This window comes from Anolis carolinensis, unplaced genomic scaffold (assembly GCF_035594765.1).
Source record: "Anolis carolinensis isolate JA03-04 unplaced genomic scaffold, rAnoCar3.1.pri scaffold_10, whole genome shotgun sequence".
In the NCBI taxonomy this organism is placed as follows: domain Eukaryota; kingdom Metazoa; phylum Chordata; class Lepidosauria; order Squamata; family Dactyloidae; genus Anolis; species Anolis carolinensis.
In genome coordinates, this window is record NW_026943821.1 from 2,531,634 (window position 1) to 2,559,047 (window position 27,414).

The following is a 27,414-nucleotide window of genomic DNA, read 5'->3' on the forward strand; positions in this document are numbered from 1 at the left end:
CTTACATTCACATATTTCTATATTAAATCTTATAACTTTTCGTGTTAATTCCTGCTTTCCTATCCTTTGCATTTCTATACTTATCTGCTGCTTACATTCACATATTTCTATATTAAATCTTATAACTTTTCGTGTTAATTCCTGCTTTCCTATCCTTTGCATTTCTATACTTATCTGCTGCTTACATTCACATATTTCTATATTAAATCTTATAACTTTTCGTGTTAATTCCTGCTTTCCTATCCTTTGCATTTCTATACTTATCTGCTGCTTACATTCACATATTTCTATATTAAATCTTATAACTTTTCGTGTTAATTCCTGCTTTCCTATCCTTTGCATTTCTATACTTATCTGCTGCTTACATTCACATATTTCTATATTAAATCTTATAACTTTTCGTGTTAATTCCTGCTTTCCTATCCTTTGCATTTTTATACTTATCTGCTGCTTACATTCACATATTTCTATATTAAATCTTATAACTTTTCGTGTTAATTCCTGCTTTCCTATCCTTTGCATTTCTATACTTATCTGCTGCTTACATTCACATATTTCTATATTAAATCTTATAACTTTTCGTGTTAATTCCTGCTTTCCTATCCTTTGCATTTCTATACTTATCTGCTGCTTACATTCACATATTTCTATATTAAATCTTATAACTTTTCGTGTTAATTCCTGCTTTCCTATCCTTTGCATTTCTATACTTATCTGCTGCTTACATTCACATATTTCTATATTAAATCTTATAACTTTTCGTGTTAATTCCTGCTTTCCTATCCTTTGCATTTTTATACTTATCTGCTGCTTTCTATATTCAATCTTATAACTTTTCGTGTTAATTCCTTTGCATTCCTATACTTATCTGCTGCTTTCTATATTCAATCTTATAACTTTTCGTGTTAATTCCTTTGCATTCCTATACTTATCTGCTGCTTTCTATATTAAATATTACAACTTTTCATGTTAATCCCTGCTTTCCTATCCTTTGCATTTCTATACTTATCTGCTACTTATACATAATTGCTTTTCCCTTCTCCTCGTCCTCTGTACAGTTTACCTGCATTCCCAAATAAAATGAGAAAACCATTAAACAAAAACAATGCAACCCTGGCGCTGAGTGACTCAGTGCCAAGTCCTGCCAGTGTTCCTTGGTGCAGAGCTAAATGTTGTTGTTGTTTATGTATATCAGGGGTCCCCAAACTTTTAAAGCCGAGGGCCGGTCCACAATCCTTCAGACTGTGGAGGGGCCGAATTATCATTTGGAAAAAAAACCGGACAAATTCCTATGCACACTGCACATGTCTTATTTGTAGTGCAAAACAACAACAACAATGAAAGAACAATACAATATTTAAAAATGAAAACAATTGTAACCAGCATAAACCTATCAGGATTTCAATGGGAAGTGTGGGCCTGCTTCTGGCCAATGAGATAGTCAAGTGAATTAGGATTATTGTTGCTGTTGTTGTTGTGTGCCTTCAAGTCATTTCAGACTTCGGCCAAGCCTAAGTCTAAAATTATTTATTTTTCTGCATTTATTTACTACATTTATATCCCACCTTTCTCACCCTGAAGGGGACTCAGAGCAGCTGTATGTACATACAATATATTATATTATTAGCATTGCACAATATTAGCATTATATATTACCATATTGAACGATACCACTATACTGTAATATTATATGTAATATATAACATATAATTAATATTATGATATGGTATCATTATTAATATTATATTGTATAACACAATATTATTATCAATATTATATGTATATACAATATATTATATTATTAGCATAGCACAATATTAGCATTATATATTACCATATTGAACGATACCACTATACTGTAATATTATATGTAATATATAACATATAATTAATATTATGATATAGTATCATTATTAATATTATATTGTATAACACAATATTATTATCAATATTATATGTATATACAATATATTATATTATTAGCATAGCACAATATTAGCATTATATATTACCATATTGAACGATACCACTATACTGTAATATTATATGTAATATATAACATATAATTAATATTATGATATGGTATCATTATTAATATTATATTGTATAACACAATATTATTATCAATATTATATGTATATACAATATATGATATTATTTAAAATGATATAAAATATATTATAAAACTTATTATATTATAAATGACCTTGGAGGGCTGCATCCGGCCCCCAGGCCTTAGTTTGGGGACCCCTGCACTATACTGTAATATTATATGTAATATATAACATATAATTAATATTATGATATGGTATCATTATTAATATTATATTGTATAACACAATATTATTATCAATATTATATGTATATACAATATATGATATTATTTAAAATGATATAAAATATATTATAAAACTTATTATATTATAAATGACCTTGGAGGGCTGCATCCAGCCCCCAGGCCTTAGTTTGGGGACCCCTGCACTATACTGTAATATTATATGTAATATATAACATATAATTAATATTATGATATGGTATTAGTATTATATTGTATAACATTATAATATTATTATCAATATTATATGTAAATACAATATATTATTAAAATGATATAAAATATTATATTATAAAACGGAGGCTGCGGGCTAGGTAAATGACCTTGGAGGGCCGCATCCGGCCCCCGGGCCTTAGTTTGGGGACCCCTGATGTATATCCTGCTTTTTCTCCCTGTAAGGAGACTCAAAAGCCGCAGAGTTTGGGCTCTTCTCTTTCTCTGATTTGCAGGAGGACCGGGACCGACGGCCGCGGCCGTATCGGCAGCCCAGCAAGGCGGCTACGAGATCCCGGCGCGGCTCCGGACGCTGCACAACCTGGTCATCCAATACGCCTCGCAAGGGCGCTACGAGGTGGCCGTCCCGCTTTGCAAGCAGGCGCTGGAGGACCTGGAGAAGAGCTCCGGCCACAGCCACCCGGACGTGGCCACCATGCTCAACATCCTGGCCCTGGTGTACAGGTAAAGCGGGAGACGTAGTGCGGCCGAGGTGGGAAGAAAGTTGTCCTCGCTGGGATCCGCACCTTCGGACCTTGGCTTTGGGCGCCTTTACACCAGGCATGGGCCAACTTTGGGTTCGACTGGATAACTTGTGGGAATCCCTTACAATTCTAGGACTCTATATACCAGGGGTCCCCAAACTTTTAAAACTGGGGGCCAGTTCACGATCACTCAGACTGTTGGAGGGCCGGACTATAGTTGTCCAGGTGGCTACCGAGCAACAATAATAATAATAATAATAATAATAATAATAATAATAATAATAATAATAATAATGATGATGATAGTACTTCAAAGACTCTGGCAGAAACCAGTGCAGGTGGTCCCAGTGGTGATGGGCACACTGGGTGCCGTGCCAAAAGATCTCAGCCAGCATTTGGAAACAATAGACATTGACAAAATTACGATCTGCCAACTGCAAAAGGCCACCTTACTGGGATCTGCACGCATCATCCGAAAATACATCACACAGTCCTAGACACTTGGGAAGTGTTCGACTTGTGATTTTGTGATACGAAATCCAGCATATCTATCTTGTTTGCTGTGTCATACAACGTCGTTGTGTCAATAATAATAATAATAATAATAATAATCCCAACCCCTTTCTGCCTTTGTGGATCAAAAGCACAAGCAAAGCACCTCTTACAGATGGCCTCCCAGCCTCATTATTATTATTATTATTATTATTATTATTATTATTATTATTATTATTATTAATAATAATAATAATAATAAAGATGGTTGGAAGAGACCCCTTGGGCCATTTAGTCCAACCCCCTTCAGCCTTTGTGCCGTGGGGGCCGGATAAATGGCTTCGATGGGCCGCATGTGGCCCCCGGGCCGTAGTTTGGGGACCCCTGCTATATACCATATATACTCGAGTATAAGCCGACCCGAATATAAGCCGAGGCACCTAATTTCGCCACAAGAAAACTGGGAAAACATTGACTCCAGTATAAGCCGAGAGCGGTAAATTTCAGAAATAAAAATAGATACCATAATAATGACGATGATCATGATGATGATCATCATGATGATGCATCACCAAACTACAACTCCCAGGATTGCAACTGGGTAGAAATAAGCATAATAATAATAATAATAATAATAATAATACAATAATAATAATGAAATGCTTTTAATGTAAGCTGCCTTGAGACTCCTAGTGGAGAGAAAAAGTGGGATATAAAGAAATATAATAATAATAATAATAATAATAATAATAATAATAATAATAATAATAATATGATGATGATGATGATGATGATGATGATGTGTCATCACCAAACTACAACTCCGGGTAGAAATAAACATAACAACAACAACAATAAAATGCTTTTAATGTAAGCTGCTTTGACTCTCTTAGTGGAGAGAAAAAGCAGGGTATAAATAAGCCTAATAATGATGATGATCATGATGATGCGTCACCAAACTACAACTCCCAGGATTGCAACCGGGTAGAAATAAGCATAATAATAATAATAATAACAATATAATAACAACAACAACAACAATGAAATGCTTTTAATATAAGCTTCTTTGAGTCTCTTAGTGGAGAGAAAAAGCAGGGTATAAATAAACCTAATAATGATATAATAATGATGATGATCATGATGATGATGATCATGATGATGCGTCACCAAACTACAACTCCCAGGATTGCAATTGGGTAGAAATAAACAAAATAATAATAATAATAATAATAATAATAATAATAATAATAATAATAATAATAATAGGAAGAAGTAGTAGTAGTAGTAGTGGTGGTGGTGGTGGTGTCCCCAAACTACAACTCCCAGGATTGCAATCGGGTAGAAATAAACAAAATAATAATAATAATAATAATAATAATAATAATAATAATAATAATAATAATAGGAAGAAGAAGTAGTAGTAGTAGTGGTGGTGGTGGTGGTGTCCCCAAACTACAACTCCCAGGATTGTAACTGGGTAGAAATAAACACAACAACAACAACAACAACAAAGAAATGCTTTTAATGTAAACTGCTTTGAGTCTCTTAATGGAGAGAAAAAAACAGGGTATAAATAAGTCTAATAATGATGATGATCATGGTGATGCGTCACCAAACTACAACTCCCAGGATTGCAACCGGGTAAAAATAAACATAATAATAATAATAATAATAATAATAATAATAACAACAACAACAACAATAATAATAATAATAATAAGAAGAAGAAGAAGAAGAAGAAGCCTCACCAAACTACAACTCCCAACACAATGCAAGCCCTCCCAGCAGGTGGCCTTCCGGCTGCTGCCTAAAAACCAATCCATCCTTGACAGCTTTGCAAAGATTAATCCCAGTTGACATCCCTTGGGGCTGAGCTTTGTGGGTGGCCTTTTTGCAGAACCTAACAGGCACAAGGAGAGTAGCTTTCACACCTTGCAATTTATTCTGCAACAGGGACCAGAACAAGTACAAGGAAGCCACAGAGCTACTCAACGATGCCCTGGATATTCGGGAGCAGACGCTCGGGGTGGAACACCCTGCGGTGAGTATTATATTCAATAAATATAAACGAGTCTGGTGTCTAGAGCAGTGGTTCCCAGACTTATTTGGCCTGCCGCCCCCTTTCCAGAAAAAATATGACTCAGTGCCCCCCTGGAAAGGGGGCGTGGCTTAGAGGGGAGGGCGTGGCTTCCACTCAAGCGGGCGGGGCTGAGCCTCTCCCCAGTCCAAGGTATAGATATAGAGGCTCAGCCCTATCTCAGGCTCTTAGAAGGAGGCCCCACCCCCTTCCCTAGCTCCGCCCTTTAGTCCTACAAGGCCTCTCAGGAGAGGTATAGAGGCTCAGCCCTATCTCATGCTCTTGGGAAGAGGCCCCGCCCCCACCCCTAGCCCCGCCCTTTAGTCCTACAAGGCCTCTCAGGAGAAATATAGAGGCTCAGCCCTGTCTCATGCTCTTGGGAAGAGGCCCCGCCCCCACCCCTAGCCCCGCCCTTTAGTCCTACAAGGCCTCTCAGGAGAAATATAGAGGCTCAGCCCTGTCTCATGCTCTTGGGAGGAGGCCCCACCCCTTCCCTAGCTCCGCCCTTTAGTCCTACAAGGCCTCTCAGGAGAAATATAGAGGCTCAGCCCTGTCTCATGCTCTTGGGAAGAGGCCCCGCCCCCACCCCTAGCCCCGCCCTTTAGTCCTAAAAGGCCTCTCAGGAGAAATATAGAGGCTCAGCCCTGTCTCATGCTCTTGGGAAGAGGCCCCGCCCCCACCCCTAGCCCCGCCCTTTAGTCCTAAAAGGCCTCTCAGGAGAAATATAGAGGCTCAGCCCTGTCTCATGCTCTTGGGAAGAGGCCCCGCCCCCACCCCTAGCCCCGCCCTTTAGTCCTAAAAGGCCTCTCAGGAGAAATATAGAGGCTCAGCCCTGTCTCATGCTCTTGGGAAGAGGTCCCGCCCCCACCCCTAGCCCCGCCCTTTAGTCCTACAAGGCCTCTCAGGAGAGGTATAGAGGCTCAGCCCTGTCTCATGCTCTTGGGAAGAGGCCCCGCCCCCACCCCTAGCCCCGCCCTTTAGTCCTAAAAGGCCTCTCAGGAGAAATATAGAGGCTCAGCCCTGTCTCATGCTCTTGGGAAGAGGCCCCGCCCCCACCCCTAGCCCCGCCCTTTAGTCCTAAAAGGCCTCTCAGGAGAAATATAGAGGCTCAGCCCTGTCTCATGCTCTTGGGAAGAGGTCCCGCCCCCACCCCTAGCCCCGCCCTTTAGTCCTACAAGGCCTCTCAGGAGAGGTATAGAGGCTCAGCCCTGTCTCATGCTCTTGGGAAGAGGCCCCGCCCCCACTCCTAGCCCCGCCCTTTAGTCCTACAAGGCCTCTCAGGAGAAATATAGAGGCTCAGCCCTGTCTCATGCTCTTGGGAAGAGGCCCCGCCCCCACCCCTAGCCCCGCCCTTTAGTCCTACAAGGCCTCTCAGGAGAAATATAGAGGCTCAGCCCTGTCTCATGCTCTTGGGAAGAGGCCCCGCCCCCACCCCTAGCCCCGCCCTTTAGTCCTACAAGGCCTCTCAGGAGAAATATAGAGGCTCAGCCCTGTCTCATGCTCTTGGGAAGAGGCCCCGCCCCCACCCCTAGCCCCGCCCTTTAGTCCTACAAGGCCTCTCAGGAGAAATATAGAGGCTCAGCCCTGTCTCATGCTCTTGGGAAGAGGCCCCGCCCCCACTCCTAGCCCCGCCCTTTAGTCCTACAAGGCCTCTCAGGAGAGGTATAGAGGCTCAGCCCTGTCTCATGCTCTTGGGAAGAGGCCCCGCCCCCACCCCTAGCCCCGCCCTTTAGTCCTAAAAGGCCTCTCAGGAGAAATATAGAGGCTCAGCCCTGTCTCATGCTCTTGGGAAGAGGTCCCGCCCCCACCCCTAGCCCCGCCCTTTAGTCCTACAAGGCCTCTCAGGAGAGGTATAGAGGCTCAGCCCTGTCTCATGCTCTTGGGAAGAGGCCCCGCCCCCACTCCTAGCCCCGCCCTTTAGTCCTACAAGGCCTCTCAGGAGAAATATAGAGGCTCAGCCCTGTCTCATGCTCTTGGGAAGAGGCCCCGCCCCCACCCCTAGCCCCGCCCTTTAGTCCTACAAGGCCTCTCAGGAGAAATATAGAGGCTCAGCCCTGTCTCATGCTCTTGGGAAGAGGCCCCGCCCCCACCCCTAGCCCCGCCCTTTAGTCCTACAAGGCCTCTCAGGAGAAATATAGAGGCTCAGCCCTGTCTCATGCTCTTGGGAAGAGGCCCCGCCCCCACCCCTAGCCCCGCCCTTTAGTCCTACAAGGCCTCTCAGGAGAAATATAGAGGCTCAGCCCTGTCTCATGCTCTTGGGAAGAGGCCCCGCCCCCACTCCTAGCCCCGCCCTTTAGTCCTACAAGGCCTCTCAGGAGAGGTATAGAGGCTCAGCCCTGTCTCATGCTCTTGGGAAGAGGCCCCGCCCCCACACCTAGCCCCGCCCTTTAGTCCTACAAGGCCTCTTAGGAGAGGTATAGAGGCTCAGCCCTATTCCAGGCTCTTGGAAGGAGGCCCCACCCACTTCCCTAGCTCCGCCCTCTGTGTCCTAACAGGCACCTCAGGAGAGGTTTAGAAGATTCTCAGCCCTGTCTCGGGCTCTTGGGAAGAAGCCACACCCACTTCTCTAGCTCCGCCCCCTGTGTCCTAACAGGCGCCTCAGGGACTCAGCCCTGTCTCCGGCACTTGGGAAGAGTCGTGTCAACTCTGTGAGTTCGTGCTCATCTCCATTTCTAAGCCGAAGAGCCAGCATTGTCCGTAGACACCCCCAAGGTCATGTGGCCATGGGCATGACTGCATGGAGTGCAATTACCTTCCTGCTGGAGCAGTACCTATTGATCTACTCACATTTGCATGTTTTTGAACTGCTAAGTTGGCAGAGGCTAACAGCAGGAGCTCACCCTGCTCCCTGGATTTGAACTGCCGACCTTTCGGTCAGCAAGTTCAGCAGCTCAATGGTTTAACCCGCTGCACCACCGGGGCTTCTAATTTAGGATTCTATTATTAATATTGTTATTATTGATATTATTGTTGTTGTTATTATTATTATGCAGAGGCTAGATGGCCATCTGTTGGGAGGGATCGGATGATGCCTTTCTGTCTTTCAGAAAAGGGGATTAGACTAGATGACCTTTAGGGGTATCAATGTGTTGTCGAAGGCTTTCATGGCCAGGATCACAGGGTTGTTGTATGTCTTTCGGGCTGTGTGGCCATGTTCTAGAAGTATTCTCTCCTGACATTTCGCCCACATCTATGGCAGGCATCCTCAGAGGTTGTGAGGTATGGATAAACTAGGCAAGGAAAGAAAAATATATATCTGTGTAGAGTCCAGGGTGTGGCAAGAGTCCTTTGTCACTGGGAAGCCAGCATTAATGTTTCAGTTAATCACCCTAATTAGCATTGGAAAGGTTTTTGTCTCTTGCCTGGGGGCATCCTTTGTTCAGTCCTTAGCCGTCCTTGGGGCTCCTCTGCCCTCAGAGTGTTGGTTCCCATCTACTGTTTTGATTTTAGAGTTTTTTAATACTGGTAGCCAGATTTTAGGGGTATCGTGCCAACTATCTTGCACATGGATATGTTTGCAAAGCTATTCCGCATTCAAGATCAGGCTTTTCCTTATTTATTTCCTTGCAGGTGGCTGCTACCTTGAACAATTTGGCCGTCCTCTATGGCAAAAGGGCCAAGTATAAGGAAGCCGAGCCTCTGTGCAAAAGGGCCTTGGAGATCCGGGAGAAGGTAAAGCCTTTTTGCAAAATATCTCTTATCAACAACACACGATCTCCAAAAAGACCACTTCATGCTACAGTAGAGTCTCACTTATCCAAGCCTCTGGATAATCCAAGCCATTTTTGCAGTCAATGTTTTCCATATATCGTGATATTTTGGTGCTACATTCGTAAATACAGTAATTACAAGCTAACATTACTGCGTATTGAACTGCTTTTTTTTGTCAAATTTGTTGTATAACATGATGTTTTGGTGCTTAATTTGTAAAATCATGACCTAATTTGATGTTTAATAGGCTTTTCCTTAATCCCTCCTTATTATCCAACATATTTGCTTATCCAAGCTTCTGCCGGCCCGTTTATGTTGGATAAGTGAGACTCTACTGTATCTTGCAAATTGCATTTGAGAATGATTTCTTTCCCCTTTCCCTAGCACTTTTCCAATTGTATCATCATCATTATTGTTATTATTATTATGTTTATTTTTATCTTGCTTTTCCTCTCCTCAAGAAGACTGAAAGAGACATTTTATCATAGTTGTTATTGTTTATTTATTTCTTTTCCACAAGGAGACTCAAAGAGATATTGTTGTTGTTATTATTATTATTATTATTATTATTATTATTACAGTAGAGTCTCACTTATCCAACATAAACAGGCTGGCAGAACATTGGATAAGTGAAAATGTTGGATAATAAGGAGGGATTAAGGAAAAGTCTATTAAATGTCAAATTACATTATGATTTTACAAATTAAGCACCAAAAACATCATGTTTTACAACAAATCGACAGAAAAAGTAGTCCAAAAGACGGTAACGTTATGTAGTAATTACTGTATTTATTAATTTAGCACCAAAACATCGCAATACATTGAAAACATAGTTTAAAAAAACATTGGCTACCAACAAATTGACTACAAATAAAGATAGAATTGCATAAAATGAACTTACAGTAACAACATTGTTGGAAATTAAATCCATAAAAAGTTCAAGCTGTGGATTGGGACGGAAGGATAATCCAGAACGTTGGATAAGCGGATGTTGGATAAGTGAGACTCTACTGTAATAACAATAATAATAGAGTAGAATAATAAATGTACCATATATACTCAAGTATAAGCTGACCCAAATATAAGCCAACCAGGACCCTCACTCAAGTATAAACCGAGGGGGCTTTTTCAGTCCTAAAAAAAGGGGCTGAAAAACTTGGCTTATGCTCGAGTATATACAATATGTTTATGTTTATTTATACCCTGCTACCCTGCTTTTCCTCTCCACAAGAATAAAGTTTTGGCATTTTAATGTTTTTATGATCGAACCAATTACAAAATGACATTTGGAACCCAGGAACAAAAATGGTGTCGCAGAGTGTTAGTCCTGAAATGAGCCTCTCTTTGTGTTGTTGTGTTGCGAAAGGTCCTGGGCATGGACCACCCCGACGTGGCCAAGCAGCTCAACAACCTGGCCCTTTTGTGCCAGAACCAGGGCAAATTCGACGAAGTGGAGCAGTACTACCAGCGGGCCCTGCGCATCTACCAGACCCGCCTTGGCCCCGACGACCCCAACGTCGCCAAGACCAAGAACAACCTGGTAAACTACAACTCCCAGGGTCCCATTTCCAGCCAATCCAGCGTCGATTGGCTGGAAACCCATAGAATAGATGCCCATTTGTTAGGAGGGCTTTGATTGGGTCTGAACGGGGTTGGTCCAGATGGCCTTTGGGGATCGTTTCCAACTCTAGGATTTTATGATATACTAGCTGTGCCCGGCCACGCATTGCTGTGGCGAAGTCTGGTGGTATGGGAAATAAAGTATTGAGGAATTGGTGGTAGTTAAGGTAAAGGATAAAGGTTTTACCTTACATTAAGTCCATTATAAATGGGTTTTATAGCTGTGTAGAAGGGCCTTAAGTCTACACTGCCATATAATCCAGTTAAAATAAGATAATTTGTATTTTATAGGCAGTGTGGAAGAGGCCTAAGTGAGGCCTAACTCTGCCTGTCCCTTGGGCTGAGTGGGTTGCTAGGAGACCAAGTGGGCGGAGCTTAGCCTTCTAACTGGCAGCAATTGGATAAAAACCATTATTCCTCTCCCTCTAATTAGGACTATATTTTTCTTTTCTTTTTGTTGTATGAACGTAGAGGCATGGATGAGGGGTTGTGCTGCCAAGTTTCGTGTTTCTGGGATGTGTAGTTTTGTTGTTTTGTCCTACACCGAAATTTCATTACCCTTTTATATATATAGACTAGCTGTGCCTGGCCACGCGTTGCTGTGGCTAGGATTTAATTTTTCTTTTTGTTGTATGAATGTAGAGGCGTGGATGAGAGGTTGTGTTGTCAATTTTCAAGGTTGTGGGGCGTTTAGTTTAGTTGTTTTGTCCGGTGCCGTGATTCCATTACCCTTTTATATATATAGATGATTATTTTTATTATTAATTTCCAAGAGGTGGGTGTCAGACGGCATTTGTTCTCCATCGACACGCCTTAGTAATGCCGATCTGGCCCTTGACGTAACGCTGCCTTTTCCTTCCCGTCTTGATGCCAGGCGTCTTCCTACCTGAAACAAGGCAAGTACCAGCAGGCAGAGGAGCTCTACAAGGAGATCCTGTCTTCGCAGGACTCGGAACTCGCCTCCAGCCGGAACGGTGAGTGCCATTCGCCCCAAAAGAGCCCCAGGACAAGGAGGGACTGGCTCTCTCTGTGCCTGCCAAGCCTTGGCCTCATTCCCCTTTCTCGTGGTTTCTTCCAGATGAGAACCGGTTGGGCACCGGAGGGAGTTTGCACCTGAGCCAGGTACGGTCCCGGTCCATTTACGGGAAGCCAAGCCCTGATGACCTCGTGCATTTCCTTTGCGCCAAAATATTACATTTTCAAAACAAGTTTAAAAGTAAAATAATAAAGAAACACAGATCTAAAAGGATCCAATATACTTCCACCACCATGAGGGATGGGGAGCTAGTGGTGAAGTGGAGTGAATCTTTTTTCGCCCCATCTTTTGCTAAGCAATCAGACAGTTTTACATTATTATTATTATTATTATTTATTATGACACAGCAGACAAGACAGATATGCTGGATTTCGTATCATAAAATCACAAGTCGAACACTTCCCAAGTGTCTAGGACTGTGTGATGTATTTTCGGATGATGAATTATTATTATTATTATTATTATTATTATTATTATTATTATTATTATGTTTATCTGTCAGCTTTACCTCTTGCAAGCATTCTAACAGTTTTGCCTTTTTGCAAAGCATTCCAAAAAAAATTGCCTTTTGCAAAGCAATGGGACAGTTCTGCCATTTTACAAAGCCATTGGTCAGTTTTGCCATTCGAAAAGCCATCCATCAGTTTGGCCTTTTGCTAAGCAATGGCACCGTTTTCCCTTCTGCAAAGCCATCGGTCAGTTTGGCCTTTTGCAAAGCAATAGGACATTTTTACCTTCTGCAAAGCCATTGGTCAGTTTTGCCATTTGCAAAGCAATATGACACTTTTACCTTTTGCAAAGCCATTGGTCAGTTTTGCCATTTGCAAAGCAATGGGACAGTTTTACCTTTTGCAAAGCCATCAGTCAGTTGGGCCTTTTGCAAAGCATTGGGACAGTTTTACCTTTTGCAAAGTCAATGGTCAGTTTTGTCATTTACAAAGCAATAGGACACATTTATCTTTTGCAAAGCCATCGGTCAGTTTGGCCTTTTGCTAAGCAATGGCACCGTTTTCCCTTTTGCAAAGCCATCGGTCAGTTTGGCCTTTTGCAAAGCAATAGGACATTTTTACCTTCTGCAAAGCCATTGGTCAGTTTTGCCATTTGCAAAGCAATATGACACTTTTACCTTTTGCAAAGCCATTGGTCAGTTTTGCCATTTGCAAAGCAATGGGACAGTTTTACCTTTTGCAAAGTCAATGGTCAGTTTTGTCATTTACAAAGCAATAGGACACATTTATCTTTTGCAAAGCCATCGGTCAGTTTGGCCTTTTGCTAAGCAATGGCATAGTTTTCCCTTTTGCAAAGCCATCGGTCAGTTCTGCCATTTTTAAAGCAATAGGACACATTTATCTTCTGCAAAGCCATTGGTCAGTTGGGCCTTTTGCAAAGCATTGGGACAGCTTTACCTTTTGCAAAGTCAATGGTCAGTTTTGCCTTTTGCAAAACATTGGGACAGTTTTACTTTTTGCAAAGCCATCGGTCAGTTTTGCCATTTTTAAAGCAATAGGACACTTTTATCTTTTGCAAAGCCATCAGTCAGTTTTCCCTTTTGCAAAGCCATCAGTCAGTTTTCCCTTTTGTAAAGCCATCGGTCAGTTTTCCCTTTTGTAAAGCCATTGGTCAGTTTTCCCTTTTGCATCAGCAACCCTATAGGACAACCCTATAGTTATGTGGGACTATAACTCCCATCATCCCACCAGAAGTAATGGGAACCACAGTTCCATATCCACCTGCTCATGCAATGAGATTGGGGGGGGGGGGGGATGCTTCCATGGCTTGGGCTCAGAAATATCCACTAGTAAAAGTAGGGTCCCCGTCCTTCCTGCCACCCCAAAGCCTGTCTCTTTCTTTCCCAGGATGCCTTGGGGAGCTTCCGGCGCAGCAGCTCTTTCTCTCGCTTCCGGGAGTCCCTTCGGCGCGGCAGCGAAAAGCTGGTCTCCAAACTGAGGGGGGACGGGGTTCGGAGGGTGCCCCCCTCCACCGGGTAATCAGGCACTTCCAAAATGATATATATATATAGACCCATATTGACTTGAGTCTAATGCGCCATTGAATCTAATGCGCTCCTCTGTTTGCAAAATCCTGAAACCAAAACAAGTATATGTGCTGACGAAGTTAATGCACGGCAGCAAGTAGGTGTTTTGGCTCCGCACTAAGATGACCGTTATGACGCCAATCTAATGCGCATCCTCATTTGGGCCAGGTCATTTAACCCCCCCCCCAAAAAAAGAGGTGAGCATTAGATTTGAGTAATATATGATATTGCTAAGCCCCTCCTTTAACTACATTGGCACCATCCCACAAAACCCTGGGATTTGTACTTCGGTGCTTTGAGTTTCCAGATAATAATAATAATGATGATGATGATTATTATTATTACTAGCTTTGCCCAGCCACGTGTTTCTGTGGCTTATGGGAATCATTTGTTGGCCAGATGGAAAAGCAGTGAATAGCCTTGCAGCCTCAAAGCCTGCCCGTTTCCTGGAGTAGCTGGAGTCGCACCCTCAATCAAAGAGCCGCTTTGAAGCCTGGCTCCTTCCTTTGTAGGGGAATCCTTGTCTGGCCAGCTTGAATAGCACTGAATAGCCTTGCTGCTTGCAAGCTTGGCCGCTTTCTACCTTGCGGAATCCTTGTTTGCCCGGGTTGAATGGCAATTAATAGTCTCGGTGTGGCAGGTATGAATGCTGCAATTAGGCACCTTGATTAGCATTTAATGGCCTTGCAGCTTCAAAGCCTGGCTGCTTCCTGCCTGGGGGAATCCTCTGTTGGGAAGTGTTAGCTGGCCCTGATTATTTCCTTTCTGAAATTCCCCATTTCCCTGCTTTCAGAGTGTTGCTTGTTATTTACTGTCCTGGTTTTAGAGATTATATTATTCTGCATTATTATACCACAGTAATTATTTCATATTATATTTATAATCTTATATTATCTGCTTAGAAGTGGATTATATGAGGCCCCTTCTTCACAGCTGTATAAAATCCACACTGAAATGGATTACATGGCAGTGTGGACTCAAGATAATCCAGTTCAAAGCAGATAATATAAGATTATAAATGGGTAATATAGCTGTGTGGAAGGACCTTAAGTCTACACTACCATATAATCCAGTTCAAATCAGATAATCTGTATTTTATAGGCAGTGTGGAAGAGGCCTGATTGAAGTGGCCCTGGGCACCATTAAATGGCTGAGTGGGTTGCTAGGAGACAAAGGGGGTGGGGCCTAAAGGCAGCGGGGCGGGGCTAAAGGCAGCAGAGCCTACCTTTCTAACTGGCAGTTAGGGGGAGAAAGGCTCTTCCTCATCTTCTGTAATTTGGACTATTTTTCTAGGTTTTTTATGGAAAGATATAGATTGGATGACTATGTCTTTTGTGGCCAAATTTGGTGTGAATTGGTTCAGTGGCTTTGTTGTTTACTCCATAGTAAAACAAACATTACATTTTTATATATAGAGATACAAGCTGAGATACTACCCTTTTATATATATAAATATACTGTAGAGTCTCACTCGTCCAACATAAACAGGTTGGCAGAACGTTGGATAAGTGAATATGTTGGATAATAAGAAGGGATTCAGGAAAAGCCAATTAAACATCAAATCGAACATTACATTTTTATATATATGGATTATTATTATTATTGAGCCTGGCAAAGAATTTTAATTATAAACGCATCCTGAAACGCATTTAGGAGCCAGTATTGGTTGTAGTAGTTTGAACATTAGGCTATACGACTTTGGATGCATCTATGCTGTGAATTTAATGCCGTTGGATACCCCAAAATGTCATTAATCCATCAGTATTGATACACTGCATGACACTGGAGAGCAGGGTTCGAATTTCCCGTGGTAAGAGCGATTATTTTCCACTGTGAGTTGGAAAGGAAGAAAAGCCGCACGTCGACCAGAAACTACATGTCCCAAGATTCAAAGTAATATAGTCACCTGACCCCCCAAAGGGCATCTAGTCCAACCCCCTTCAACCTGGCAAGAAGACACAATTAAAGCTTTCACAACAGATGGCCATCCAGCCTCTCTTCAAAAGCAATCCAGATAAGGAGACTCAACTGGAAGGGACCCCTAAAGGGCATCTAGTCTGACCCCTTTCTACACTATGTAGCACTATTTTTCTTCTTGGGTTATAAATGTCATTTCGTGATTGGTTCTATCATAAAAAACACAGGGAAAGTTTATTAAACTGCCAAAACATCCCGCAGCACATTTTGCTATGGCTTGTCAATGAATCGTTGAGTCTCCATTGATTCAACATTGTGGCAGCCACAAAAAAAACAAAGTTTCTGGAATGTAACAATTATTTTCAAAGTAAGGGCTGCACAATTAAACAGGAAATAACAGTTTCGAACCAGGAACAGAACGTTTTTTCACAATTTTGTTACATAGTTTAATTCTTGCATTGACAAGCAGAGGATGGGATATAAACCAATACCGGTAATCCTATATGTTATTTTATTTTGCTTTTGGCAGGATGAAGCGGGCCACCTCCCTGAACGTGCTCCACGTTGGCGAAAGACCCGTTGTGGTATCTCCAACCGTAAGTCAAAACCTTGCAGGCAAGAAGCTTTAGAATCATAGAATCCTAGTGTTGGAAGGGACCCCCAAAGGCCATCCAGTCCAACCTCCTAATGGGTTCTAATGCACGCCTCCATTTTCAAAAGCACAAAAAGTATTCGCTGCTGGACATAATGCACTTCTGCAGAATGTGCATTTTTATTTAGAACAGCAAAGCTTCCAAAAGATGGGGAAAAAAAACTTTGGGGTGCATCTATGCTGCAGAATGGACCCATTTGCATTGCCTTGGTTGTTACGTTCGGTCAGCAAGTTCAGCAGCTCAGTGGTTAAACCCGCTGCACCACCGGGGGCTTCTAATCTAGGATTCTATGATTCTTATTATTGTGTTTATGGTTCAATGCTATGGAGTCCTGGGGGCTGTAGTTTTGCAATCATTAATATTATTATTATTGTTATGTTTCTTATGATGTTTATGTTTATTATTATTATTATTATTATTATTATGTTTATGGTTCAATGCTATGGAGTCCTAGGGGCTGTAGTTTTGCAATCATTAATATTATTATTATTGTTATGTTTCTTATGATGCTTGTTTATTATTATTATTATTATTATTATTATTATTATTATTATGTTTATGGTTCAATGCTATGGAGTCCTAGGGGCTTTAGTTTTGCAAGGGTTTATTATTATTATTATGTTTCTTATAATGCTTATGTTTATTATTATTATTATTATTATTATTATTATTATTATTATTATTGTGTTTATGGTTCAATGCTATGGAGTCCTGGGGCTGTAGTTTTGCAAGGGTTTGCTAATATTATTATCATTATTATTATGTTTATTATGATGTTTATGGTTCAATGCTATGGAGTCCTGGGGCTGTTGTTTTGCAAAGGTTTATTATTATTATTATTATTATTATTATTATTATTATTATTATTATTATGTTTATAGTTCAAAACTATGGAGTCCTGAGGCTGTAGTTTTGCAAGGGTTTATTAATATTATTATCATTATTATTATGTTTATTATGATGCTTATGTTTATTATGATGTTTATGGTTCAATACTATGGAGTCCTGGAGCTGTAGTTTTGCAAGGGTTTATTAATATTATCATTACTATTATGTTTATTATGTTTATGGTTCAATGCTGTGGAGTCCTGGGTACTGTTGTTTTGCCAGGGTTTATTAATATTATCATTACTATTATGTTTATTATGTTTATGGTTCAATACTATGGGGTCCTGGGGCTGTTGTTTTGCAAGGGTTTTTATTATTATTATTATTATTATTATTATTATTATTATTATGTTTATTATTATATTTATTATTATGTTTATGGTTCAATGCTGCGGAGTCCTGGGGCTGTAGTTTTGCCAGGGTTTATTAATATTATCATTATCATTACGTTTATTATTATGTTTATGGTTCAATGCTATGGGGTCCTGGGGCTGTTGTTTTGCAAGGGTTTATTATTATTATTATTATTATTATTATTATTATTATTATTATTATGGTTCAATGCTATGGAGTCCTAGGGCTGTAGGTTTGCAAGGGTTTATTAATATTATTATCATTATTATGATGTTTATTATGATGTTTATGGTTCAATGCTGTGGAGTCCTGGGGCTATAGTTTTGCAAGGGTTTATTAATATTATCTTTACTATTATGTTTATTACGTTTATGTTTATTATGTTTATGGTTCAATGCTATGGAGTCCTGGGGCTGTAGTTTGGCAAAGGGTTTATTATTGTTGTTGTTTATGGTTCAATGCTATGGAGCACTGGGAGCTGTAGTTTTGCAAGGATGCAGATGCCACACCAAACTACAAATCCCAGCCTTGCATATCATTGCATCAATGCAATTAAATGAGAGATGGCATCCCGCAAAGAGGAGCTCCTGCAGCAGCTTTCCCTTTGGCTTTGGCTCAGCACTGAGATTACCGTATTTCGTTGATATAATGCAGGGGTCCCCAAACTAAGGCCCGGGGGCCACATGCGGCCCATCGAAGCCATTTATCCGGCTCCCTCCTCCGCCTTTCCCGCCTCCTCCCTCACCTGTTGTGTGCCTTCGAAAGATTTGCTTGTTTATAATGGAATTTTAATTATTATTTAATTAATAATTTACTAATGGGTGCTTTGCCAGTGCTTTTGGTGCACAAAGGCCAAAGGGGGTTGGACTAAATGGCCCTTTTCCAATTCTTATTATATTATTATTATTATTATTATTATTATTATTATTATTATTATTATTATTGACACAACAATGTTGTATGACACAGCAAACAAGATAGATATGCTGGATTTCGTTTCGCAAAACCACAAGTCGAACACTTCCCAAGTGTCTAGGACTGTGTGATGTATTTTCGGATGATGCGTGCAGATCCCAGCAGGGTGGCCTTTTGCAGTTGGCAGATCGTAATTTTGTCAATGTCTATTGTTTCCAAATGCCAGCTGAGATCTTTTGGCACAGCACCCAGTGTGCCCATCACCACTGGGACCACCTGCACTGGTTTCTGCCAGAGTCTTTGCATTTCAGTCTTGAGGTCCTGAGAGCGGCTGAGTTTTTCCTGTTGTTTTTCATCAATGCGACTGTCACCTGGGATGGCAACATCAATGATCCAAACCTTGTTCTTTTTCACAACTGTGATGTCTGGTGTGTTGTGTTCCAGAACTTTGTCAGTCTGGATTCGGAAGTCCCATAGTATCTTTGCGTGCTCATTTTCCAATACTTTTGCAGGTTTGTGATCCCACCAGTTCTTTGCTGCTGGGAGGTGGTACTTGAGGCATAAGTTCCAATGAATCATTTGGGCCACATAGTTGTGCCTCTGTTTGTAGTCTGTCTGTGCGATTTTCTTACAGCAGCTGAGGAGATGATCAATGGTTTCATCGGTTTCCTTGCACAATCTGCACTTTGGGTCATCAGCTGATTTTTCGATCTTGGCCTGAATTGCCTTTGTCCTGATGTCTTGCTCCTGGGCTGCAAGGATCAGGCCTTCTGTCTCCTTCTTCAGGGTCCCATTCGTGAGCCAGAGCCAGGTCTTCTCCTGATCAGCTTTTCCTTCAATTTTGTCAAGGAACTTTCCATGCAGTTATTATTATTATTATTATTATTATTATTGGCACAAAGACACAGCATAACACAGCAAACGAGATCTCTCTCTCTGCTGGATTTCGTATCACAAAATCACAAGTTGAACACTTCCCCGGCATTTAGGACTGTGTGATGTATGATGATGATGATTAACAACATTGAGGCTGGGTGGCCATCTGTCAGGGGTGCTTTGCTTGTGCTTTTGGTGCACAAAGGTAGAAGAGGGTTGGACAAGATGGTCCGAGGTGTCTCTTCCAACCCTCTTTATTATTTTTATTATGATTATGATTAACATTGAGGCTGTATTTCTTCCCGTTTGTGGGTTTTTTTTTTTACTTCAAAATAAAAGATGTGCAGTGTGCATAGGAGTTTGTTTATTGAGTTTTTTTCAACTATAGTCCAGCCCTCCAACAGTCTGAGGGGCCGTGAACCGTTTAAAAAGTTTGGGGACCCCTGATATAATGCATCCCTTAACTTTGCAGAGGTTATTTGAGTGTATTTCTACTTACTTGTTTTTGTCTCGTCCTTTTGGCAGCCCTGCAGCCCCTTGACCAGCACGAGAAGTCTGAGCTCCAGCACTCAGGACCTTCCGCACAGCAGTTCGACTTAGGATGCCGCTTTGCCGCTGACCCCGAAAATCTTTCCGCCCGAGGCCAGATGAAAAGTTGTTCTTCTTCCACCGGAACGGAGTCCGGACCTGCTTCCTTTGCAGCACACGGAGCCGGGACGGCGCTCCTTCCCGCCTGCTCCGCCAGGAAGGCCGCAGCGATGCCGAAGGCGATACTTACTTTCTCAGGAAACGAAAAGCAGCACAAAACCACTCTCGACTGCCTTAAAAAAACTATTTTTTGAGCAGCAAAAGCAGACTGCTGGCATCCCAGGAGAACCCGCTATTTATTATTTGTATTTATGCATCAGGGACCCTAACCCCTTCCTCGACTATCCCCGAAATAAAATATATGTAAAGTGGAATCTTAGATGTATAAGATAAAATATACCGTATATACTCGAGTATAAGCCGACCCGAATATAAGCCGAGGCACCTAATTTTACCACAAAAAAACTGGGAAAACATTGACTCCAGTATAAGCCGAGGGTGGTAAATTTCAGAAATAAAAATAGATACCAATAAAATTACATTACCGTATATACTCAAGTATAAGCCGACCCGAATATAAGCCGAGGCACCTAATTTTACCACCAAAAAACTGGGAAAACATTGACTCCAGTATAAGCCGAGGGTGGTAAATTTCAGAAATAAAAATAGATACCAATAAAATTACATTACCGTATATACTCAAGTATAAGCCGACCCGAATATAAGCCGAGGCACCTAATTTTACCACCAAAAAACTGGGAAAACATTGACTCCAGTATAAGCCGAGGGTGGTAAATTTCAGAAATAAAAATAGATACCAATAAAATTACATTACCGTATATACTCAAGTATAAGCTGACCCGAATATAAGCCGAGGCACCTAATTTTACCATAAACAACTGGGAAAACATTGACTCCAGTATAAGCCAAGGGTGGTAAATTTCAGAACCAAAAATAGATACCAATAAAATTACATTACCGTATATACTCAACTATAAGCCGACCCGAATATAAGCCGAGGCACCTAATTTTACCACCAAAAAACTGGGAAAACATTGACTCCAGTATAAGCCGAGGGTGGTAAATTTCAGAAATAGATACCAACAAAATTACATTACCGTATATACTCGACTATAAGCCGACCCGAATATAAGCCGAGGCACCTAATTTTACCACAAAAACTGGGGAAACTTATTGATTCGAGTATAAGACGAGGGCGGGAAATGCAGCAGCTACGGATCAATTTCAAAAATAAAATAGATATTAATAAAATTGCATTATTTGAGGCATCAGTAGGTTAAATGTTTTTGAATCTATATCTATAAAAGGGTATTGAAATTTCGGCCTTGGACAAAACAACAAAACTACACATCCCAGAAACACTAAACTTGGCAGCACAACCCCTCATCCACGCCTCTACGTTCATACAACAAAAAGAAAAGAAAAATAAAGTTCTAATTAGAGGGAGAGGAATAATGGTTTTTATCCAATTGCTGCCAGTTAGAAGGTTAAGCTCCACCCACTTGGTCTCCTAGCAGCCCACTCAGCCCAGGGGACAGGCAGAGTTAGGCCTCACTTAGGCCTCTTCCACACAGCTATATAACCCATTTATAATGGACTTAATGTCAGGAGAAAACCTTTACCCTTTACCTTAACTACCACCAATTCCTCAATACTTTATTACCCATACCACCAGACTTCGCCACAGCAACGCATGGCCGGGCACAGCTAGTCTATATATATAAAAGGAGAATGGTGTCGCTCCACTGGGCAAAACAACAAAACTAAAGCTCCCCCGAACCTAGAAAATTGACAACACAACCCCTCTTACAAACAAACTACATATCCCCAACCTCCATGGGGCCAGCCCAAGCAAGGTGGCCCCTATATTAAAAGCGCCCAGACTTACAAGCAGCGAGGCTATTCAGTGCAATTCCAATTGGCCACAGCAACGCGTGGCAGGGACCCCCAAAGGTCATCCAGTCCACCCCCCTATCAGACAGAAGACATAATTGAATCCCTCCTGACAGATGGCCATCCAGCCTCTGCTTTCAAACCTCTATAGCAGGCATGGGCAAACTTTGGCCCTCCAGGTGTTTTGGACTTCAACTCCCACAATTCCTAACAGCCGGTAGGCTGTTAGGAATTGTGGGAGTTGAAGTCCAAAACACCTGGAGGGCCAAAGTTTGCCCATGCCTGCTCTATAGGATACTCTATAGGATACTCTATAGGATACTATAGAGCAGGCATGACCGAAAAAAACACAATGGTGATCCCAGCATTTCAAGATAAGTTCCTCAAAGGTGAGTGATTTTTTTTTAACTTAAACCCAAAATACGATAGTTGACTGAAACTCTGGTGGGGAAATAAAAACACAATAAAGGCAAAACCCAGCTTAAAATAGAGTTTGAACTAAGTACAGTAGAGTCTCGCTTATCCAACATAAATGGGCCATGTTATACAACAAATTTGACAGAAAAAGTAGTTCAATAGGCAGTAATGCTACGTAGTAATTACTGTATTTACGAATTTAGCACCAAAATATCACGATGTATTGAAAACACCGACTACAAAAATGTGTTGGATAATCCGGAACGTTGGATAAGTAAGTGTTGGATAAGTGAGACTCTACTGTAATCCAAAGCCACTTCAGACATGCATGCAGAAAAGTGCAAAATGTTTGCATTCCACACAGCTAAAAGAGAGAGACTTTGGTTGTTCAAAAAACCCTGCAAATCTCTTTAATACAAAATCCAAACCCATGCTCCGAAATGAAGAGCTGCCCCTTCGTCCAAAGTCTGTGCAAAAGAAAAAGAAAAAGTTGAATTGTCTTCCTTTTTTGCCTGCGGCCAATTGGGAAAATGCAGCATCAGCAGCCCAGGTTCTCCCTTGAACCTAGAACCCGGATTCTTTGGTTCTAGGTGTGTTTTTCCTCCCAACTTGGCCTCACACTTGGTGCGCAATTTCGTGCACTTTGCGCAGCGTCTCTTCCGACTGTAGCTGCTCGAAAGTCAGCAGCGAAAGTCCCAGCTGGTCTTCCTGATGGGAAAGGAGCCAAAGACAGGTGAGAAGGCAGGTAAAAGATAATAACATCATTCTAATAATAAAACACTCAAATGATTTTTTTTTCAAATGATAATGTTAATAATAATAATAATAATATATATTACTAGCTGTGCCCGGCCACGCGTTGCTGTGGCGAAGTCTGGTGGTCTGGGAAATAAAGTATTGAGGAATTGGTGGTAGTTAAGGTCAAGGGTAAAGGTTTTCCCCAGACATTAAGTCCAGTCGTGTCTTACTCTGGGGGTTGGTGCTCATCTCCATTTCTAAGCCGAAGAGCCGGCGTTGTCCGTAGACTCCTCCAAGGTCATGTGGGATGACTACATGGAGCGGCGTTACCTTCCTGCTGGAGCAGTACCTATTGATGCACTCACATTTGCATGTTTTTGAACTTCTGGGTTGGCAGAAACTGGAGCTAACAGTGGGGGCTCTCTCCGCTCCCCCAATTCAAACCTGCGGCCTTTCAGTCCAGAAGTTCAGCAGCTCAGCGCTTTAACACGCTGCGCCATCAGGGGATATTATTTCCTAAAGGTTGTGAATATACAGTATTTCTGAATGGTTTTTTTTGTTTGTTGGAGGCAAGTATGAATGCTGCAATTAGGAAAAATGATTAGGATGTAATGGCCATGCAGCTTTAAAGCCTGGCTGTTTCCTCCCTGAGTGAATTTTTTGTTGGGAGGTGTTAGCTGGCCCTGATTGTTTCCTGTCTGGAATTCCCTTGTTTTCAGAGTGGAGTTGTTTGCGATATTTTATGTGCTACTACTGTCTGTGGCCCTGAGAAAACAGAGGATTTGCCAGACTTTGATGATGGGAATACTTTGTTGGGAGGTGTTAGCTGGCCCTGATTGTTTCCTGTGTGGAATTCCCCTGTTTATTTACTGTCCTGGTTTTAGAGATTATATTGTTCTGCATTATTCTATCCCAGTAATTTAATTTCATATTAAAGAAGAATCTCACTTATCCAACATTCGCTTATGTTCTGGATTATCCAACGCAGTCTGCCTTTTCATAATCAATGTTTTTGTAGTCAGTGTTTTAAATTCATTGTGATATTTTAATGGTAAATTTGTAAATACAGTACAGTAGAGTCTCACTTATTCAACATAAACGGGCCGGCAGAATGTTGGATAAACGAATATGTTGGATAATAAGGAGGGATTAAGGATAAGCCTATTAAACATCAAATTAAGTTATGATTTCACAAATTAAGGACCAAAACATCATGTTAGACAACAAATTTGGAAGAAAAAGTAGTTCAATACACAGTAATTCTATGTAGAAATTACTGGATTTATGAATTTAGCACTAAAATATCACGATATATTGAAAGCATTGACTACAAAAATGCGTTGGATAATCCAGAACATTGGATAAGCGAGTGTTGGATAAGTGAGACTCTACTGTAAATACTACATAGCATTACTGCGCATGGAACTACTTTTTCTGTCAAATTTCTTGTATAATATGATGTTTTGGTGCTTAATTTGTATAATGATTACCTAATTTGATGTTTAATTGGCTTTTCCTGAATCCCTTCTTATTATCCAACATATTCACTTATCCTGCCGGCCTGTTTACGTTGGATAAGTGAGACTCTACTGTATATTTCTAATCTTATATTATCTGCTCAGAACTGGATTATATGAGGCCCCTTCTTCACAGCTGTATAAAATGCACACTGAAGTGGATTATATGGCAGTGTGGAGTCAAGATAATCCAGTGCAAAGCAGATAATATAAGATTATAAATGGGTTATATAGCTGTGTTGAAGGGCCTTGAGTCTACACTGCCATATAATCCAGTGCAAATTAGATCATCTGTGGAAGAAGACTCAGTGAGGCCTAAGTCTGCCTGTCCCCTAACTGAAACCTGGCTGTCCCTTGGTTGCTAGGCAACCAAGTGGGCAGAGATTAGCCCTCTAAACTGGCAGCAATTGGATAAAAAAATTATTGCTCTCCCTCTAATTAGGACTTTATTTTTCTTTTCTTTTTGTTGTATCAACCTTGAGGCGTGGATGATGGGTTGTGTTGTCAAATTTTGAGGTTGGGGGGCCTGTACTTTTGTTGTTTTGTGAATTGCCGTGATGCCATCACTCTTTTATATATATAGATATAATAATATATTTTAGATAATATAACAATTGTAATAATTATATATATTATTAATATAATAATAATAATAATCTGGGCCAGAGTGAAGAACGGAGCCAGAAAGACATCATTCCACCACGTCTCCTGAGTCAATTATAACAATATTATAATATATAATACTCATATTATGATATACTAATAATATAATATGGGATATGATTCTTCTAGGCTCCCGGGTGGTGTCGTGGTGTGACGGGCAGAGTCCCGTGTCCGGACCCCCGTGGCTCTCGCCCCCGAATCCCGACCGTGCCGCTCTGGGCCTCACCTTCCGGAAGGGCTGGGCCATCTGCCGCAGGAAATACTTGGCCACTTGCACGGCTTCATCCAGTGTCAGGTTGAGGTTGGCGTCGGTGATGTGCTCCTGGATCCAGCGCGGAAGCTTCCCGCGCTTGTCGGCTCGGGCAAAGCGCTGCCGGGAAAACAACCAGAGTCACAGCAAGACATGTGCGCCGCTTTCTGCCAAAATGGGTGGCCAGGACTGGGATGGGCGGAGCTACGAGCTCTGAGGCAGGGCTGAGCTTCTATCCCTGTCCCGGACGCAGGGGGCGGGGCTAGAGGAGGGGGCGGGGCCTCTTCCCAAGTGCCTGACGGGGCTGAACCTCTATATCCTGCCTCTACAAGACTGCCTTGTCTTGCACTCTTGGGAAGAGGCCCCGCCCCCACCACTAGCCCTTTAGTCCTAAAAGGCCTCTCAGGAGAGGTATAGAGGCTCAGCCCTGTCTCATGTTCTTGGGAAGAAGCCCCACCCCCACCCGTAGCCCCCCCCCCTTTAGTCCTAAAAGGCCTCTCAAGAGAAATATAGAGGCTCAGCCCTGTCTTGGACTCTTGGGAAGAGGCGCCCACCCCCCCCTAGCCCCACCCTTTAGTCCTAAAAGGCCTCTCAAGAGAAATATAGAGGCTCAGCCCTGTCTCAGGCTCTTGGGAAGAAGCCCCGCCCCCTTCCCTAGCCCCACCCTTTAGTCCTAAAAGGCCTCTCAAGAAAAATATAGAGGCTCAGCCCTGTCTCAGGCTCTTGGGAAGAAGCCCCGCCCCCTTCCCTAGCCCCACCCTTTAGTCCTAAAAGGCCTCTCAAGAAAAATATAGAGGCTCAGCCCTGTCTCAGGCTCTTGGGAAGAAGCCCCGCCCCCTTCCATAGCCCCACCCTTTAGTCCTAAAAGGCCTCTCAAGAAAAATATAGAGGCTCAGCCCTGTCTCAGGCTCTTGGAAGGAGGCCCCGCCCCTTCCCTAGCCCCGCCCCCTGTGTCCCAACAAGCGCCTCAGGAGAGGTGTAGAAGCTCAGCCCTGTCTCGGGCTCTTGGGAAGAAGCCACGCCCACTCCTCTAGCTCCGCCCGCTATGTGTCCTAACAGGCGCCTCAGATGCTCAGCCCAGGGACACACATCACTTTCCAAGGCTGCCCTCTCGCCCTGAGCTTCCTCCCACCTTGTCCGCAAAGACCATGAGGCCGTAGTCGGTTTTTCCCCGGATGGCGCGCCCCACGCATTGGGCCGCATGGCGCATGGCGTCAAAGGTGAGGAAGTCGTTCTCCCGGATCTGGAACTGGTCCCGCAAATACTCCAGCCGCGCCTGGAAAGAAAGGAGAAAGACCCCCGATATATGATGTTAATGATCATAATTATAATTACCCGCCTCCCTGGCGTAAGAAGGAGATTAAAGAGTACAATTGGGTCTTCCATATCCACAGATTCTCCAGCCAGTTCCCATTATCCACAGCTTGGAAATATTCCCATATACATAAAGCTCAAATTTAAGATAAGACTGTCTGATCAAATCATGATTCTCATCTTCTTGGATGTCAATGTGCTTATGTATCCTTTTAATAAATAATAGAGTAAAATAATGCATGTAATAATAATAATAAATACAGGAAAATAATACATGTAATAATAAATAAAGTAATAAATGCAATAATAATAAGATTGCTTAATAATGTGTTATTATGTTTGTTATGTAATGTTTGTGTTGTTTTTATTAGAAACTGCCCTGAGTCCCATCCGGGAGATAGGGCGG

The 27,414-nt window shown here is 41.9% G+C and overlaps 2 protein-coding genes across 5 annotated transcripts in view; one reads left to right on the plus strand and one right to left on the minus strand.

Annotated features, from left to right (window-relative positions):
• The window catches only part of klc3 (kinesin light chain 3), a 29,611-nt gene extending 8,127 nt beyond the window's left edge, over nucleotides 1-21,484 (plus strand). For 3 of the 4 annotated variants that reach the window (XR_010000688.1, XR_010000687.1, XR_010000689.1), the window contains 7 exons: nucleotides 2,785-3,013; nucleotides 5,479-5,566; nucleotides 9,173-9,274; nucleotides 10,680-10,853; nucleotides 11,808-11,907; nucleotides 12,012-13,953; nucleotides 16,451-16,471. Coding sequence is in view for 1 of the 4 variants with exons in the window: in XM_062962153.1 (XP_062818223.1) it covers nucleotides 2,785-3,013; nucleotides 5,479-5,566; nucleotides 9,173-9,274; nucleotides 10,680-10,853; nucleotides 11,808-11,907; nucleotides 12,012-12,055; nucleotides 13,826-13,953; nucleotides 16,451-16,517; nucleotides 20,133-20,207 (1,007 nt within the window). In the remaining 3 variants the exon portion in view is untranslated. Of the gene's footprint in view, nucleotides 1-2,784; nucleotides 3,014-5,478; nucleotides 5,567-9,172; nucleotides 9,275-10,679; nucleotides 10,854-11,807; nucleotides 11,908-12,011; nucleotides 13,954-16,450; nucleotides 16,518-20,132 lie in introns of those variants that run through there. The other variant, XM_062962153.1, reaches the window with a different exon arrangement.
• Nucleotides 21,485-22,920: 1,436 nt separating this feature from the next.
• Nucleotides 22,921-27,414, minus strand: part of ercc2 (ERCC excision repair 2, TFIIH core complex helicase subunit) — a 44,611-nt gene continuing 40,117 nt past the window's right edge. Inside the window, exons 21-23 of the mRNA XM_062962151.1 lie at nucleotides 26,827-26,970; nucleotides 25,671-25,814; nucleotides 22,921-23,234 (exon numbers count right to left, since the gene is read on the minus strand). Coding sequence (XP_062818221.1) covers nucleotides 23,142-23,234; nucleotides 25,671-25,814; nucleotides 26,827-26,970 — 381 coding nt within the window. The 3' untranslated portion in view covers nucleotides 22,921-23,141. The remainder of the gene's footprint in view (nucleotides 23,235-25,670; nucleotides 25,815-26,826; nucleotides 26,971-27,414) is intronic.